This window comes from Harpia harpyja, chromosome 3 (genome assembly GCF_026419915.1).
Source record: "Harpia harpyja isolate bHarHar1 chromosome 3, bHarHar1 primary haplotype, whole genome shotgun sequence".
Classification (NCBI taxonomy): Eukaryota; Metazoa; Chordata; class Aves; order Accipitriformes; family Accipitridae; genus Harpia; species Harpia harpyja.
The window spans coordinates 39,163,256-39,181,641 of NC_068942.1; the positions used below are offsets into that span (position 1 = coordinate 39,163,256).

Below are 18,386 nucleotides of genomic sequence, written 5' to 3' on the forward strand. Positions count from 1 at the left end.
TGGTATAGCTACTTGGGGAATTTGTCCTTGTGCTCTTAAAAAATGAGGCAAAGTGGGATGGGAGCTCTAGCGACTGGAGAGCTTAGAGTCTGGTGCCCGCTAACAGCTCCTTGGTGGAAGGCTGCCCCCTTTGTCTAGTCTCTGCAAGATTCTCCATCCGAGGCAATTAGGATTAGCAGGCACATTTCATGCTCTGAAAAGTCAGAAAGGGAAAGAAGAAGGAGTTTTACAAAAGGAAATGCCTGCCAGGCACAGATTTCACTCTGTTTTTGTGCAGAGAATAAACACAGACGTGAAGGTTAAAAAGCAGTCTTCCAACAGCATTTAATGAAGGGCTTGGTAATGATGCAAGGGACTCAGTGATGGGAAAGAGCGGAGGCATTGCAAGGGGCAGAGTTGGCAGAGGGAGGAGCCCGAGCGACACACAGCACAGATTAGCTTTTGAGACCTTCCTAGTTCACCTTCACAGGGATTTCGTGAAACTTAAACTCTGGCAGGAGAGATGTGGCATTTTGATTTGGAGAGTCACCTACTGTTCCTGGAAGCTTAGAAAGGAGAAGGGCTGTGAACATGCCCTTGTGTGTGGGTTCAAACAGGTTCAAACAGAGGTGAAGGAAGAGAGTACATGTTTCTGTAGAGACTGCAAAGTTCAGCTCTCTTCTGCCTTTTCATCTAGCAGTGTGACCTAGCCTCATTCACTCCCCCCCCCAGTTTAATTCTGAAAAACACTTTTCTCTTGTAGCATCAGTTGCTTGGGAGCTGATTTCAGATGTATTGTCGTACTGATTTTTTAGTGGATTGATACGGACCTCCAGATGGAGAAATTACTGTAACCCAGATTATTGTTTATCTTCACACTGACAAGGTAAAGTCGTCTTTATTTCCCCAGCATTTTCCAATAAATATGTTTCTGACTCCCATGCCAGGGCAGTAGCTGATGCCTCTTATAGCTGATTCTGTAAGTACCAGAGGATTTCATGGTGTATGGAATAACATAAATTAGGAAGAAAGCATAAAACCCTTTCTCCAACCCTTTACTCATTATTTTTTGTTAGGGCTTCTTTATGTATACAGACAAAATCATCTAAAAGGCTGAAAATATGCAGAAAAGGTTGAAACAAAACATTAGTTAAATAAAATACAGATCAGAATGTATTTTTAGTGCTTGAATGTTTTCCCTAAAAGGCTATCCTGTAGGAACCATGTTTTACTGCTTGAATCATATGGTAGTACCAGGCATGCTTTTAACACATGCTGCTATCACATGGAAATAAAGAAATGATCTCAAAAGGAGCAACAATGTCTGTAGAAACTTCCTCTAACAGCTCCAGCAGTTAGCTGATTGGAGGACTCCAGCCTTGACTCCCCTTCCCAGCAAGGGGCCCATATGAGAAAAGGCTGTTTGCCCACCCACTTCTCAAACAACTTCTGAGTTGTTTCCCCCAATGGTAACAGATGTTTCTTTCTGTTTCCATAACCTTTTCCTGTCAAGTTCTTTTAATGATACAGCATCTCTATTTGCATGAAGATTTCTCTTGACTCTCTAGCCTGATAACATTTATTTCCACCTGCGTGCTTCATGGAGCACCTCCATCTCTTTACACACCATTTCAGTATTGTACCCAGTATCAGCATTCTAGGAGTCTCACAGTGGTCCCTAAACAAATGGGGTTTCGCTGTTTTAAAACGTGTATGCATGCGTGCCATTACATAGTGTAAAGCAATCAATATAGTGGAGCCTTCCCACGGAACTTCCCATCCACTGCAGCTAAAAGCATACTAAATGACAAATGAGAAAACAAACAGCTGAGCCTAAACAGTCTTTGTTCATAAAGCTTTTCTTATAAAGAAGAAAATTGCACTTACCGGCTTCATTTGAGTTGTACAAATGTAAGAACACCTCTAAGACTTGCAGCTCTGCTTCTTTTGCAAGCAGGATTTGAGACTTTGGTTCTCTGGTGAACTGTACTTACTACCCTGCAAGAACGAACTTTTAAACTACGCGAACGAAGTATCCACTGAAGCACAAGCTAAATAATTAACATTTCAGTAACAAGATACAACTATTAATTTGTGTTCAGTTGCTAAAGTCAGGCACTCACTTGTCTCATTCATCCCTTCTTTCCAGCAGTTGTTGAGCAGTTATGTTGCTCTCCACTCCTCACTAAGGTGAGGTGTAAGAAAGACACTCTGGTATGCCCATGGTTCAGTTGGTATTTCTTTTTACCCATTTCTTTTTTTTTGATGGCATGAGAGATTATGAATCTTACAGATAAAAGAGTGCATAAATTGTTTTAAATCCTGTCAGACTTTCATTGTGGCAAGGCTGTACTTAAAGTGATGATTGGTAGTGGTTTAGGAGGTAGAAAGAAGGAATTCCTTCCAATTTATTTGGTTGGGGTTTTTTTCTGTTCAACAGTGCGTATCTGATATTGGATGGTTGCAGAAAGTTCTTGGCAATTTGGAGACTTAGACCACAATCCATCACTAACAGCAGCTGAAAGGGTTGAGATAGTTGAGATAGGATGGTTTCCTACAGCAAGAAAATGAAACTGCTTGTTCCTTATTGGTCACCCTGAGTAGGATGAGGACTTCCTAAACGGTGACATTTGCTTGCTCCAGTGTGTATATGCAAAGGCTATGATAAGATATGTCATTTGTCACTGAGGAGAGTACAGGGTTTTCCTCATCTGAGAGGTTCTATGTGAATATTGCTGGCTCAGCTCTTGCTGGTTCTGGAAACTCACCATGCTGTTTCATGTCTGATTTTCCAACTTCCATGTGTAGCAGGGTGACATGAGCAGGGGCATCTCTATGGGGTGAACAACAACAGAGAAGCAGGAATTCTCTTTCTTAAGGAGAAGAATTACCAGCTTGCTTGGTGAAGTGCAAACAATTCAGATAAGAGGGGAATGCATTTGAAAAGGACTTTAACCTCTTCTAGTTTCCCTGAGGGAAAACTGGACCTACCATCAAAGACAAACTCTTCCCAGATGCATTTCTGTATTAATTGTTATATGATCAGACAAAGGAAGATCTCTAATGTCAGGAAGGTAAGATGTCAAGGAGCTGTCATGACTGTACTGGGGATGGAGTCTTTGGGCAGGGCGTCTGTTCGTTTATTGTTTGTGTTTCTTGCAAATAAACTGATTTCCTTTTAAAGTCTGAAGCTTGTGGCTGGAAAATTCCCTTCCTATGTGATGCATTATTCACTGTGTGAGTGAAGCCCTTGGGCACTTGACTGAGCTCCTATTAGGGCAGTCATCTTCACTACCTGCAGCTGAGGCCTGCTCAAATTCCCATAGCTGATGGGACCGTGGAAGTCAGCATGCTAAGCATTGCCCCTTTTAAAAGGAAATTTTGAAATAGGAATGAGCATGAATGGGAAATTGCATTTCTTCTTATTTTGTACAGCTGGGGTAAAGGAAAAATAATAGCTTTTTGAAAGTTTCAGCCTTCAGAGGGCATACACCTCTTTGAGGCTTTCTCAGTTAACATCAAAGCTGAGATCCCTTCAATGCTTAGCATATGCCGAACTACCCTTAGTAACGTTTTGTGCATCCATTCATGAAAATCGTTTTGCCCACTTCCTATTTATTTACAGCTTGCTGGTACATTGAAAAACAAACAAAATAAATCCTTGAAAATACCAGGTTGCTAGGCATACTGTTTCTACAGCATTAGGCCACTTTTAGTTAGTTAGCTTGGCCACTTCAAAGGCAGCATCTTCGTGATAGCCTGGAACAGAGATTTGCTGGGACTTGTCAAATTCATATTCAGGATTTAATATATTTACTGTGATCAAAGGTAGCCCCCAAAACCAGAATGCCCCATAAAATACTTTAGGGTCAGAGATGTGCAAGAACCTGTTACATTTCCACTAGGCTTCAGAGATTGGTAATCACATTTCAGCTGAATTCAAATTGCCTCAGAACTGCTTGAGAGAATCTGGTGTATTCTTGCAGCAGAGAGCTTTATCCTTGGTTTATCAAATAGATTTGTCCTGTGTTTTGGGCTTCCTGGAGCCTCTGGATTATAGTAAATCTAGAACTAGTGAATGTAAAACTCATCAGCTGTGATAGATCCTTTCTGCAAGTGTAGGATAACCTCAGTATCATTAGCTACAGTTACAAACGGGCTCATAAAGAGGTAACTACTTTTCCAAGGCATTCATGCAAGTATTAATCTAGGGGGAATTTTATACCAGGGCCTAATCACTGTCTCAAATTGAGTCACAAATTAGCTTGGGGACTTCTCCAGCTTCCTCAAGCTTATCTGTAAGCATCTGAAGAAATCTTTCTCTTAGTGTCTGGCAGGTGCCCTCATAGTAAAAACTTAAGAGTGAAGGATCTAGTCCAGAAAGAAAATTGAGCTCTGGTTTCTGTTAAATACATGGGAAGGAAATTCCCATAATATGCGGATGTTCCATTTTCTTGAAACTTGTACCCCAGAGCCTGTGTAGCTCTAGAGTATTGGCACTTCCTCTGAGACTCTGATAGTAGTAGTATGGAGGTATCCTGCTCTTCACTGAGGGAGTGCTGGAGTGCCATGGAAAGTGGTTTTGCACCGCTTTTTTCCCTTTCAGTCTAAACTCAGACACTGGCTTGCATGGCTTGATTCATAAATGAGCAATAACTAACTGGCAAAGGTTCGTTTCTCCACATGCCAAGATGAGTTGGACCCTCTGAGGGGATTGAGACTGACGGATAAATATGTCACGTGTAGGTGGCCTATAAGAAAAGATTTGAGGATTTTTTTTTTCAAGTCTTTGTTAAGACTTCCCCCCCACCCCCCCTTTAAACTCTCTTGTCATGTGTTGAGTGGGGGTGGATGGAGATTGGGGTGGTGGGGGGAGTAGGGGGGGCTGCTGAAAGCATTTATCTTCATTTCTGCCATCACCCAGTGTTTATTACGCAGTGATAGACAGACGCAGGAAAGCTGCCAATCAAACCTACGTTCACTGCATTTCAATTGGCCTTCGCTTTGGATTTCAGCATTTTGAAATCTACATCATCTCTGCAGTAAAAGGTCATTCTGTTTGTGGGGATGACAAGCCCCAGACCCTCTGGTACCCACTGCAGTCACTTGTGATCCCATCAAACAGTGGAAGACCCAGGAATCAGGACAGACTGTCAAATGCTTGGTGAGAACTGCTGCTTGTAAGAGCCGATCTGCTGCTGCCCACATTTAAGATGCTGAAGTGTGTTGTTTGCCTCCAGGTTATACTAGAATTTAAGAGGTAACTGCATCTTCTTCTGCTCACACCCAGGCCGAAACCCTGACTGGGCAAAGCCAGCTTGAGAATGAGTTCTCACACTGCACAGTGAACAAAAGCTCTGTAGTGAGGATTTTAACTTTTAAGTTTTCCACGCATGGTCTCAAATCTTCTCTATCAACCAATGGAAAAAGCAAACAACAAAGGTTAGGATAGCATAGTTGTGTACTGGGGGGTATTTTCCTCCCTAAATTGAATGTCTGAAATGTTTGCATGCTTTTAATCATCTTTCCTGTAGGACAGTACATGCGTGCATGTGGGAGGCTTCTGGCAGGGCTTGTGATAACAAAGTGGAATAACATTTGTATATGTAGCTAGATATAATTTAATAATTATACTTCTCAATTACATAATTAGTATAAGTAGAGGTAATTACTTAATAAAAACATGTAGATCATGGATTTGCCATTAGTGTTAGGCACACTGATTTGGAGCCTTTGAGAAATGGACCAAATCCTTCTGAACATGCATCTTTCACTCTGTGAACCTTGTTCTCTGTGTCCTAATCTTTTTGATAAAGGTGTCTGTTACCTGAAATACTAGCACTAGTTGATAGCTTTTGCTGGCTCTGAAATTTGTGCAGGACTGTCCTGTAGATGCGGAAGTACTGCTTTTTTTCATCATTAGCTTTTCCGTGTAGGATGAGACTGCCTTTAGAGGTGAAGGGGATGCAAGGTTTAAATGAACACCATAACTAACCCGAAGGTTCCAGGGAAACGGATGAGAAGACCAGAATCTTTACAGAAGAAAACTCAAACCCATTTGCCAACAGCCTTTTTATGGTACTTGCAGCATTAAGTGCAACAGTTGTATAAGCCAGATGAACTTGCTGTTTGTGGAGCAGTTAGTGATGTTGCTAGGCTTCTGTGATGCAGACGGAGCGCATGATTACTCTCCTAGGGTATGTTATTCTCCAGTTTATATATTACTTGCTATACCTACAAAGGTTGTTCTTATTGCAAAACTTCGTAATGTTCATTTGTAATAAGATCAATATTCTGGAATTCTGTGCCCTGAGTAGTACTTCTGTTGCGTGTCTTTGCAGAGTGTTTTCCTTGTCTGACTTAGTCCTATGAGGCAGTTGCTACCTAGTCAGTGATCTTAGTTACTGTTCCCCTGCAGCAAGTCCCACTGCTTGAAATTTGTACAGAAACTAGTTTTTTCTTCTCCACCTGGTGGCTGGAGGCAAGACAGTAGAAGAGCTGCCCTTGTGTACCAAACCCAGGCTTGCAATGAAGAGACTTTTAAAGATGAAACAACATAAAATTTGATTGTCCTTCTTCCACTTCTGGTTGCAAAATGTAGTTTCATTAATGCATTGAATCTGCTTTCTCCAGTGTGTATCTTTTGTTCAGAGGAGTCCTTTGTTTTGGGGGATATGAAGAACAAGGCCTTGGGCATATGTAAAAGCAATGGAAATGTTAATTCTGCTCTCCCAAGTGTACGTGTGCATCTGACAGAGACAGATAGAGACTGAGCAGACGCACAGTGGAGGTTTGTCGATTGCTGGAGGCCTGGCACAGCTGAGTACACGGTGTAAAGCTGTCTGCTCAGAAGTCTTGCTCTTGGCATATTTCTGAGCTTTCTCCAGAACCAAAAATCAGGACTCAAGACAGCTTATCAATGAAAAGAGGACTAGCAGTAGCCTTCTTGGTGTCTTTCTCTTTATCAGCACTGGTCTAGAATTTACTTCCTTACTTTGCCCTGCCCACCTTGTTCTTTACTTTGCAGAGAAAACATAAACCCTGTTAGTGTGTATATGTGTTTTCAGGTCATTTTTTTTACAAGCCTGAGTGTTCTGCTGGGATTTGATAAGAAAAGTAAAAATCCAGCCACCCTAGTCTCTTCATCTTCCTCCACAACACTTCCATTTACTAGCAGTTAGCAAGCTTTTAGCTCTCTGCACAGGCAGCTGGCCTGCTGTGTACTGGATACAGAGTTGTCTAAGTGATGTCTCTTCCACTGTTGTGCTGTGGCAGCAGTCCTGAGCCAGCCCTTGTGGGAGAGTGAAGCCACTGACTTTTCTGTGTGCTTCCCACCAGAGACAGTGTGGAGGTGCTGAAATCCAGACTGCGTAGACTCTGGAGGCTGTGCTTTTCCTCATTTGTGCTTGGGGATGATCTTGTTTTGCTCTCCCTTATCAAATTCTATTACCTTGAGTTTCTCTGGGTGCCAGCATGTGTGTGTAAGTGCAAGGGCTGCATGTATATGAAGGCCCTAGAGACTGCAAAATAATGAGATTTTTTACTCTAGTACTATTATGGGAGAACTGTTTCTTCTCTCCACTTGTCTCCCTAGGGATTGCATTTAATGCCTCTGAGCTTTCTCCAATGTATGCCAACTTGAGTTACCCATGGCAGTTCCATTCTGCCTGGAAAATTATGTTCTTTGTGGTAGTTTCTGAAGTATTCTGCTTAGCCTTCTGCTTCGGACTGTTGCCCAAGTCCTTGGGTGGTTAGCAAGGGGCATGGAGTCAGGGCAGCCCCCTGCCTGCTGTAGGTTGGGTCACCTAGAGCAGTGAAGGGCCAGCTTGTAGGTCCTCCTTGCTAATATTTTGTTACAGTCTTTACTGTGTGGCAAATACTGTAGGCAACCTGTATCTTCTGAGTGGAGTTTACAGTAGTATCAGGAATTATGTCCACAAATGTGCGTGATTTGCTAGGGCAGTGCTTTTCCTTAGCATGTATTCTGGTCTGCCTTCATAGCTGTACTAGAAAATTTTGGGTCTGTGAAAATACAGCTTCACTAGTACCAATAAGTAGAATGCATTTGCACCAAATGAATTGATTAGGATTTCTGCCTTGTGAGTCTGGGCAAGTCTTATCTCTCATCAACTTTCTTTTCTTTCAGAAATGTGTTACAGGGAGGTGCTTACCTATTAATTTCCTGTGCTCTGTGGCTTATTTAGGAGGTGTTGTCATTTCTGTAAATAAGGTTTCTTTAAGAATCTAGAGTTTTGTGTATTGGATTTTGAAAGGTTTTCTATGATTTTGTCTCCCCAGCTCTTTTCTGGATAATTTTCTGGAGGTTAAGTTGCTAATTATTTACCCCTTTTCTGTAGGTGCTGTGATTGGGGATGGACAGTCAGCCGTGGCCAGCAACATTGCCAACACCACCTACCGGCTTCAGTGGTGGGACTTCACTAAATTTGATCTGCCTGAAATCAGCAACGGTAAGTTGGAAAGGGTACCAGAACTTTCTTTTAAGTCTATACCAACCAGAGATACCATAAGCTCTAGGGTCTTCCAAAGGTAGCTGTATGTCGCAGGCCTTGGATTACTTGATTGTCTTGTGGTATTGGGAACTGTAAAATGCTTAGCCTTTTGAGAAAGTTGACTAAAAGCATGCAGAGCTGTTCTGCTCTGTCTAGTTTGTGTATTCTTGCTATCAGTAAACCCATGCATAAATGGAGCTCTTTTGTGAGCATTCTCATGGGAATACACAGTCTTCCTAGAAGAATTCTGTATCCAGTCTCCTCATTCTTTTACCAACAAGTTTCTAGAGGGATGTTGTCTTTATACCTTTAAATTAGAACTTGCTAATGAATTGGGTCTGAATTCTCCAAGTTATTGACATTAGTGTGGGTTAAAGTGCTGCAATACTTTCTGGTAGTTAGGGCCCTGGTGTGTTGCTCACCACTGTGTTGCGAGCCAGGAGAAGTAGGTGTAGGTTCTAGCCATTTGCAAAAGCAAATTCATCCTATATCTCAGGTGAAAGCTGCTTCTGGGTCAAGAATATGAGCAATATTGCTAATTTTATTTATTTATCTATCTATTTATTTATTTGCTCCTTCCCTTTGTGAAAATTAGACCATAGTTTTACATGTGTTCTATGGCATAAGCTAGCTCTCGCACTGGAAGAGACTTCCTGATGCAGGCACAAGCAGATTTGATGCTTGTGGTCAGCTGATTAAGGAGTGACTTTTTGAGGGCTAAAACTAACTTGACTAGAAAGGCTATTTTTAACCCAGAGTGGTATCCTGATATTTCTGAAGCTGTGCAGCAAGCTATGTTTGTGGCAGCCTGGGACAAAGATAGGAGGTAGATATTCATTAATGTTTCTTTGTACAGTGATTTTTGGCTTAGGCCGTATCTGTGCATATGTGAAATTCATTGTTCGACTTCTCAGCAAAACCAGATTGGGTTCTGCTTTAAGGGACTGACTTTTTTAGGGAGAACAGGGATTTTGTTTTCAGAAACGCTTCTGCTTTCACAGGTAGCCATTGAAATGAATTCAGAACAAGTTTCTCCCAGTCCCAGCCCTGTCTGTTCTGCAATTCTGGAAGTTACATATCTGGCAATAGAGGTCTCTGTGGGGTGCTCTTCTGTTGCTTAAAGAACCCACAAAAGGAGCACATGTAGTGATACCATAGCAGCAGAGATGTGAGGAATTGAAATCATAAAATCACAGAATGGTTTGGGTTGGAAGGGAGCTTTAAAGGTCATCTAGTCCACCCCCGCTGCCATGGGCAGGGACATCTTTCAATAGATCAGGTTGCTCAAAGCTCCATCCAGTCCGACTTTGAACACTTCCAATGATGGGGCGTCCACAGCTTCTCTGGGCAACCTGTATGGGGCCATTTACCTCCCAGTCTCTGGGAAGTCAGAGGAGCTAGGGGAAAGCCACCAGTAGCCCATCGCATTACAAAAAGCTTTCTTACTGTGTCATTCCTACAGAGAAAGTATCTGGTGTTTCTGTTTCATCTCCTTCCTTCACATTGTATAGAATGTTGTGGTGTGATGTTTATAGCCTGGTGGGAAATAGAAGCCCTGCTTCTAGATGGTAGCTCTCGACATTGTAAAGGGGGAAGATGCTTTATATTTTGTCCTTGAGAAACATTCTTTCTCTTGGGAAGGAGCACGCAGTGTCATCTTGAAAGTAGAATACTGTGTTGAACTTGTGTGCCAGGGCTTTGATGTGTCTTGTTAAATGCCAAACTTTGTAGTACTAGTGTAAAGTTGTAGGCTGAGGATCAGTGTTCAAGGTGAAGTTTTGCCATGTGGTGGCAATACTTTCTATTGCCCACCCAGACTCTGGAAGAGAATAAAAATGAATGCAGAGGGGGAAGCATCTTGCTGCTGACTTAAATTCTTTGGGACTTCTTTGCAAGCTTGTAAAGTATTTGAAGAGTGCTACAGCAGCTAATAGCTTCCCCCCCCCCCCCCCCCCCCCCCCCCCCCCATCTGGCTGCTGAGGAGAACGCTGCTGATTTAAAAAAAAAAAAAAAAAAAAAGCATAAGATGTTTGTTTATAATTTATGGAATCCCATAGAAAATAAGAACCATCTGCTCCTCAAGACATCAAAATTTCAATCTTCTCCCTCTCCCCTACCAGGACAATTCCATTCTGAAATAGCTTCCAATTAGCTGGAAATTGGGCTATGGTTTCTGTTATTGTTGTACCCTTCTTGCAGGCAGGGTTCCCGCTACAAGCGCATCCCCAGCCCTTCTGACTCCCCACTTTGTGCTTCATAAAACTTGGCTTGTCCATCTTGATTTATTATCATTTGGAAATGTTCGGTTTTACTCTGCTTCTTCCTTTTTACATGTTGAGCCCAACTCCAACATTTCTAGATTGTTAGCCACGTCTCCCTCTGCCAAGGTCTAGTAGGGATGCATGAAGATGTAGCAGCTGTGCTCATCCTAAAACAGCTATTTGCCAAGCTTGCCTAGGCACAGAACAAAGGCAAGCTGCAAGTTTGCCAAGGTGCACAAATTTGTAGAGATATTGCGAAGCTAAATGCATAACAGTGGAGTGGTGGGTTGAAGGGTTTTTTTCTGACTCTTCCTGATCTTGGAAATAAACTGTTTTCCCAGTAAAGCATGTGACCTCAATAGCTCCTTTTTTCCCATCGTTTTCTATAAATCAGAGGTGGTCATGTGAGAGAGCCCTCTTACACAGAGGGGGCTATTGCACTTTCTGGGACTGACTTGAGCCACAAGTGGTTTGGGAGTTCAGGCAGATGAAATGATGCAGCCGAAGTTTGGGACTGCCTGCCAGCTCCACTCTCCATCAGAGCAATGACTCTGTGGCCAACCTTCGTCTCTGAGCTGCTCTTCTTCCTTTTATAATTAAACAAAGAAAAGATAGTTTGGAAGTAGGGTGTTGTCCACTGAATCAGACACATCTGAGCAAGTGACAGCAGCATGATGAGTGCCGTCCTGTGATCTCGGCAGCTGGGCCCCAGCACCCTTTGGAGCCCTAGACTCAGGACTCGGCTCCGTGGCAGCAACCTCGCTAATGCTCAATCCAGCAAGCGCACGAAAGAGGACTCCGGCAGTACTGGGGAAATGGCTTTGCAGGGACTTGTGGGATTTTAGTCTCTGCCCTGTCTTTCTCTATTAATTGCAAAATGGAAAAAGATGGCTTCAGATTTCTTCTTTCCTATTGCCAGTTTTGCTTTTAATAACTCTGAAATAAACATGACCTGGTCTTAAACTGTAATTGTCAGTCATATCAGCATTGGGATGGGGAATTTATTTGGCAGCAGAGACAATGCTATCTCTGGTGTTTATTTAATATTCTTCTAGTAAGTGTTGCATATCCTTAAAATTTCCTGCAGCTAACGGGTAAGTATTGAATCAGCAAACAGTGTAGAATATAGCCTTTCCACAGGTAAAATATTTGAAGGTTTTATCTCTTGTTTATATCTCTTGAATGTAGTTTCTCTCATGCTACTCACTGCTCGTTATTTCATTTTCTAGCCATTGTGGCTGAACTGGTCTAGTTCTTCCACAGTTAGTCATGCATCAGGAATTTGTCCTGTTCTAACACTGGCTGGGACTTGAGGAAGGTGATTTGATCAATACTTTGATTCACACTGGGATGCAGAAGAACTTAAAAGAAGGAAAGGGAAAAAAAAAACAAACATGCCAAACAATGTATAAATAGGAGCAGCTGTTAAGAAAGTGTCATCCTTAAGGGTGGCTAGGAGCGGATGGTGCACCCAGCACTGTTTTCCTTTGGCAAACAGTGCTGTTGCTGCCAGTGTTCCAGGCCTTCCCCAGCTTCAAGCATAATTATGCTGTAGGTGTAAGCACTCCAAGTTGGCACAACAGCTTGATTAATTTGTTCTCTGATGTTTCTTTTGATCTGTTCTTTTAGCTCAGTGGCTGCATTAACAACAAAAGAAAACACAAGATGAAAGGGCAGCCTTGTAAATGGTTTTCCAAAAATAGCAATTTTTTTCTCTAAAATCTCCTGTATTGGCTTCATTTTCATAGATCAGGCCTCAGGCTCAAAGAAATCAAACAGCCTGTGGCTTCGTCAAATGCATGGGTATCTTCATCCTCCCCATGTCTTGGGAATCTCTTACATGCTGTTCCTTAAAATGAAATCTTGCTGAGATCTCCACCTCTCACATTTAGACTTTTTCTGCTCGCACAGTAGGCTCCCTTGGTTCTAGGTGTAAGTGCTACCTGAGTCCCTCATCCTTTGTAAGTGAGGGAAGAGCAAAAAACCATAATGCTAGTGTGAATCATACATTGAAGGACTGAAATAAAGGGCGCGCTTTCTTGTTCAGTGCAACTTGCATCTGTGATGTTTTATGTTCCAGGCACACATCAAGGGGGAAAGATAGTTCTCTTCTGGCAGAGGAGCTCACAATCTGTTTTGCTAAGAGGCATTCACCATATGCAACAAACTTTAAAAAGAACAAGACACACAGTCATGTTGGCCATCATTGTGGACTGCTCACCAAAAACCTCTGTGCTGTGCTGAAGGAGGGGGGTGGGGGGAGGAAAAACTGTGTAGATAGAAAATGACTGGACATGTGCTATGTGATAAACAGACTCTTGGTGACTGGTGGTCCAAACCCAACATTGTTTTAAAAAGACATTTAGTAAATGCTAGATCTGGAAGAGGATTAGCGACCTGGAAAGGAAAAACTGTAAGGTTATATACAAAACATGGCAATGTCCCTGAATCTGTAAATGGTACAGAAGAAATACAAGCATTTCTTACCTTACAAAAATAAAGATGTGGGATTCTTTTCATATGAATGTCCAAGGTTGCATTAGATTAAAAAAACCCCAAACTTTAAAAGCTGAGAAGAGATGTGGATCCTACAGTCATTTTCAATAGTTACAGGAACAAGAAAGAAACATTGCCTGTGCCTGGAGAAATCAATGTCTGTCCCTTCTCAAACTTCTTGCACCTCTTTGAAAAGCACCAGGAGTTCATCAGTACAGAAGGGTCCCTGGGCTAAATTGACACCCATACCTTTGGTCTGATGATGCAAGTATGCAATCTCTCTACTTCCAATATTGAGCATCAAATGGCGGTAGTTAACATTGTAGACAAACCGTGGCTACCTCATGGAAACTGCATCCTGAGCCCAGAGATGGAGGACAAAAACTTAGATATCTAGCAGAACAGGAATGAGAGAGAACAGTTCTTAGGCCCCAAAGAAAGGGACTGGACTGTATTTTCTCTTCTAATAATTTTCATAGTTGTTCCTCTGGCAGATGCTCTCCCTGTGTAATGTGTAGTTTTGCTGTGTTGATGGCCTTCTTGCTTGGCTCTCTTTTAAGTAGTTATATCGGGTTTGGCTGGGAGAGTCCCAATATTCACCTCTCCAATAAGTTCCCATTCCTCCTTTTTTTTTTTTCCAATTTTTTTAAATCACTGCTGATTAGAGTACACTACAAAGGAATTGGTGAGAAAGGACCCCCTTAGCCACTGAGTCTAGCTCCCTGCTGTCTTAGGCAAGCACATCCTATAGTTCCTCTTATTCTGTCTTAAAATTGGTTAAATTCTTTGCCCCTTTCACTTCTGGCTGTTCTGGTAGAAATCTTCTTCTAATTTCCAAACTTAATGGCTGCTTTTACCCACTTACTCACCTGTCAGCATTATTTGTGAAGAGAACTGATGTTTTTCTGGCATGCACTTTCTGGTATTTTTTGTAAATACAATCCCGTTTCCTTGCCAATTTTTTTTTTTTTTTTTTTTTTCCCAAACATAAAATACATACTTCGTTTCCCCCAGTCGTCTTCCTAGCTCTTTGCTGGACTTGTTACCGTTTAGGGTTTAATCTTTCTTGAACATGGCTGACCAAAACTGTGCCCAGTATCCTGCATGTGGTCTCAGCACAAGGTTGTGTATCAGCACTGATATTTCTATTGTAAGTGTGCTCCCTAGTGCAGTTTAGGATTGCCATCTCTTTCACTGTTATGCTGGGGTGGATGGCTTAGTCTTTGCTATGATCACCAAAGTTGATTCTCTCTTGTTTCCAACTGAGAAGCTCCTAGGAAAGCAGAAATTTATAAATGTTAACACACTCTAGAATTCTTTTGTTTCACTTCTGTTACGTCTCTGTGTACTTCAGTTCACTGTGTGGTCTGATCATGCTCTGTTAATGAAATTACCCAACTTTGTCAACAGAATTCATCAACCAGCACCACTCTGTGCATAGCCCATTGATAAAGCTAATAAGTAAGACTGGTTTTGAAATGAGTCACTGAAGAACTCTGCAGGAATCCTCCCAATTTGATGGGGATTACAATAGTGCAACCTGTTGTAATGTATCCTTTAACTAGTTCACAGCATATATTACAGTTCTTGTGTTGATGCCCATTCTTCTTGTGATGACATAATGAGTACTTGAATGAAGCCTGGATCTAAAAAAAAAGGGGGCAAATTTTAATTCTACCTTTTATAAAATTAGGTAGTATAGTCTTTAATCTGTTGTCTTTCTGTTCAACTAGCTTCAGACTAAGCACTCAGGAATTTCGTCATCTTTTGGACCGTCTGTTCTTTGGAGGGCCATGTGTATTTTAGATTCTGTTATTACAGGACTGACAGTGACTACCATTGTTTACCTTTTTCTGTTCAGCACCTTTCTGTTTATACTAGGCTGAAAATTACTGTTTTTAGCAGCTTTGAGACTGAAAAAAATGGTTGAATAAATTTAGAGTACAGCTGTAGGTGGTTTGGTACAGAATGTAATTACATAGTCCACTTTTTATCCTTGTTTTTCTTTTTCATCAGAATTTCTTAAATGGAACAGTAGAAGTTGATACTGAACCATGTAGGAAAGCAGCGCCCAGGAAAAATGTCTTTGAGACCAGAAGAACTAAAGATGAGGCTCAGCGAGTGCTTTAAATCAGCAAAGCTGGAAGAAGGAGCAGTCCTGTCTGCTTCCCTGTCATGACTTTTTTTTCTGCTGCTGCAAGTGTCTATGTGGTCATGTGGCATACCTGGTTGGGAAACTGTTCTGGCTGAAAAGTGACCTAGACAACAGTCAGTAATTTCTCAGCCATATCAGTATGCCAATGTAGCTTGCTTTCCACAGAAGTGTTGGAAACAAAGGGCAGAGGTTGTTTCTTCTGGCAGCAGTGTCAGTTTGTTAAAGCATTGGGTTACAGCCTTAATTTGATTTGGAAGTTCAGACTTCCAAGAATGCTTAAAGCATTCTTGGCATGGTTCTTTTGTTAAACTAATAAGAAATCTAGCCCAAGAAGTACCTTCATAAACTTATCTGCAATTTTAGCTGAACAAATCAAAGCTGCTTCTAGGCTGGACATGGTCTGATGATTTAGAAGAGAATTTCTAGACTGTAGAAGTTGACATAGTGCTCCACATGATGCTATAGCTTCAAGCATGTGAGATGGGGTATTCGGTCTTCTAGCATGCAAAGTTTCTATATTGCAAAGATGGGCTTTATTTCTTTTTTTCTATATTTCTGTCCCCTTGAGTTTGAAAATTCTAGAATCTGAAATTTCCCCATCCTCAAAATAGTGGATGCCGTTTCAGCTCCAAACCTCCTGGAAGAATTGCAGTGGTTTTAGTGAAAAACTGAAGCGCATCTAGGTTAGGCTGAGGGAGCGAACATAACTCCAGCCTTGTCTTGTCAAGCCACCATTGAACTGTTGGCGATGACGATGCTAAAAGGCCTTGGAACCTCATTGTACTGGGAATGGCACAAGTGCATAGTAAGATTCAGTAGCCCAAAGAGCCTGTAGCCTGCATATGCAAGGCATGGAGGGGAAAACATTTGTATGAGGTCAGCCAGCAACTCACCAGCAGAGATTAAAGTAAAACTTGTGTTTTGTGAATCACTCTTCACCATCCTGTCTGCTGAACAGTTACTTCACTGAATGCATGAGTGTCTCAAATACTGGAGTAATTAAATGGAGGACTGGCTGGAGAAGTCTCTGCCCTTTCTCACTTGCTTTATCCAAGATTGGTGTAAAAATCAGCTGTCAGAAATGAATGTCTATATCTGCAGGGAAGAGTTTTTCTCTCATCTCCTGTTTATTGGAGATAAGGGGAGCTGGCAGTAGGGGCTTCACAAGAGAAGGGGAAATGAATTAAGGTGTACTGTTTTCTGATGATACCACTGCTGGAGTTTGTCAGAGAGTCACGATTTGAGACTTGTTTGAGCTGTGCTATCCTTTGCAAAGGATGGTGTTATGCTCAACAAAGCAAGGGTTTGATAAAGTACAATTGCCACTATTTCTTGGCTGAAGGCTCCAGGAGGTGAGTAGATTTCATTTCCTGGGCTCATTGCACTGTCTTATCTCCGTTTTGGAGGACGTTTTACATTAATCAGGGTATTAACATTTCATAAACTTTTGGAGGAAGCTAAATGTCTTGAGTGCCTTTTGCATGTACTGTCCAGTCTCCAACATTAGGTTTAAATCTTACTTTATTCTCTCTTGAACCTGAGTACTTTAATCATTGTTCCTTTCTTCTTTGCAGCCTCTGTGAACGTGCTTGTTCAAAACTGCAAGATTTACAACGATGCTAGCTGTGATATCTCTGCCGATGGGCAGCTGCTGGCAGCCTTCATTCCCAGTAGTCAAAGAGGCTTCCCTGATGAAGGAATACTGGCTGTGTATTCTCTGGCACCCCACAACTTGGGCGAGATGCTTTACACAAAGCGATTTGGTAAGCGTGCAGCAAGAATTCAGGGTGGGTGGGGGTGTGAGAATTTACCTCAGAACTCAGCCTTCAGTGAGAAACGCAATAGTCTGAACATCAGTGATTGTAGTAACAGGAAATAATTTATTGGCCTTCTAACCAGCTACAAACAGAGTACTGCTGGGGAGAAACTTGTCGTATGGTCTGGACATGTAAGGTGCTGGTACAGGGGAGCTGCTAAGGGATAGTTTTTTATTCCTTAAAGAACTCCATTGTCTTAGTGGGAGGACACTTGCAGCAAGGAAATGTCTTGCAAAATTTGTGCTTGTGCAGGTCTGCTTATTCTTCTCTACCCCTTATAAAAATGAGCTTAGTATGTCATACGTTATGGGAATGCTGGAAGGGAATGAAGAAGCTGTGAGGATGAAGCATGAGGAGGGATGTCAACCTGTGAGAGAAATAACCCCTCTTTTCTTCATAGGCCCTAATGCCATTTCTGTGAGCCTGTCTCCAATGGGCAGATATGTAATGGTGGGACTGGCTTCCCGACGTATCCTGTTGCACCCCTCCACAGAACACATGGTTGCTCAAGTCTTCAGACTGCAACAGCCCCACGGTGGAGAAACCTCTATGAGGGTGAGTGTATGTGTATCCTGTTTCTGTGTGTTTTCATCAGTGATTTTGTGTCGCTTTGGCTCTAGCCTAGTAGTTAGTTGCTGGGTTATGATAGCGAAGAGGTAGCATGCTCCAGGCCCACTGAATAATGAACATGTAAAAGAATTTATTACAGAGGTACGCAAACATGGCAGGAGAACATAAATATAATGGAATCGTGAAACTTTACTCTGGTTTCAAATATGATGACAAACATATACATTCCTAAGTCTAGATATCATTCAGAGTACCTAGTATGTCTTTTGTACTACTTTGAGTAATATGCATCTTGTTTGTGGTACTACAGTTGGCTTTGCTGAGGGAGTTTTTCAGCCGAGGCTTCAGGATCATTTCCTAACATTCCTAAAAGTGGCTAACCTCTAGGAGAGCAGCCACCAGCAGTTTCAGGAGGGGTAGGGGCCAAGTTTCATATCATACTTGCAGACTGAAGATGAGGCTTATCATACTTTTGCCAAACAGGCTTTTGTTGGCTATTTATTCGTGAGCTTTCTATGTATGTGTAGGCATATTTGGGCACTGGAATTATCTTTCTGTACTTCTGCTTTGTGGGAGAGCTGAACCATGACCCACTCTG

At 42.0% G+C, this 18,386-nt stretch overlaps 1 protein-coding gene across 7 annotated transcripts in view; it reads left to right on the top strand.

Moving 5' to 3' along the window:
• Nucleotides 1–18,386, top strand: part of AMBRA1 (autophagy and beclin 1 regulator 1) — a 142,214-nt gene that overhangs the window by 75,552 nt on the left and 48,276 nt on the right. For all 7 annotated transcript variants that reach the window (XM_052782054.1, XM_052782056.1, XM_052782060.1 and 4 more), the window contains 3 exons: nt 8,337–8,447; nt 16,976–17,164; nt 17,619–17,773. In XM_052782054.1, the coding sequence (XP_052638014.1) occupies nt 8,337–8,447; nt 16,976–17,164; nt 17,619–17,773 (455 nt within the window). The remainder of the gene's footprint in view (nt 1–8,336; nt 8,448–16,975; nt 17,165–17,618; nt 17,774–18,386) is intronic.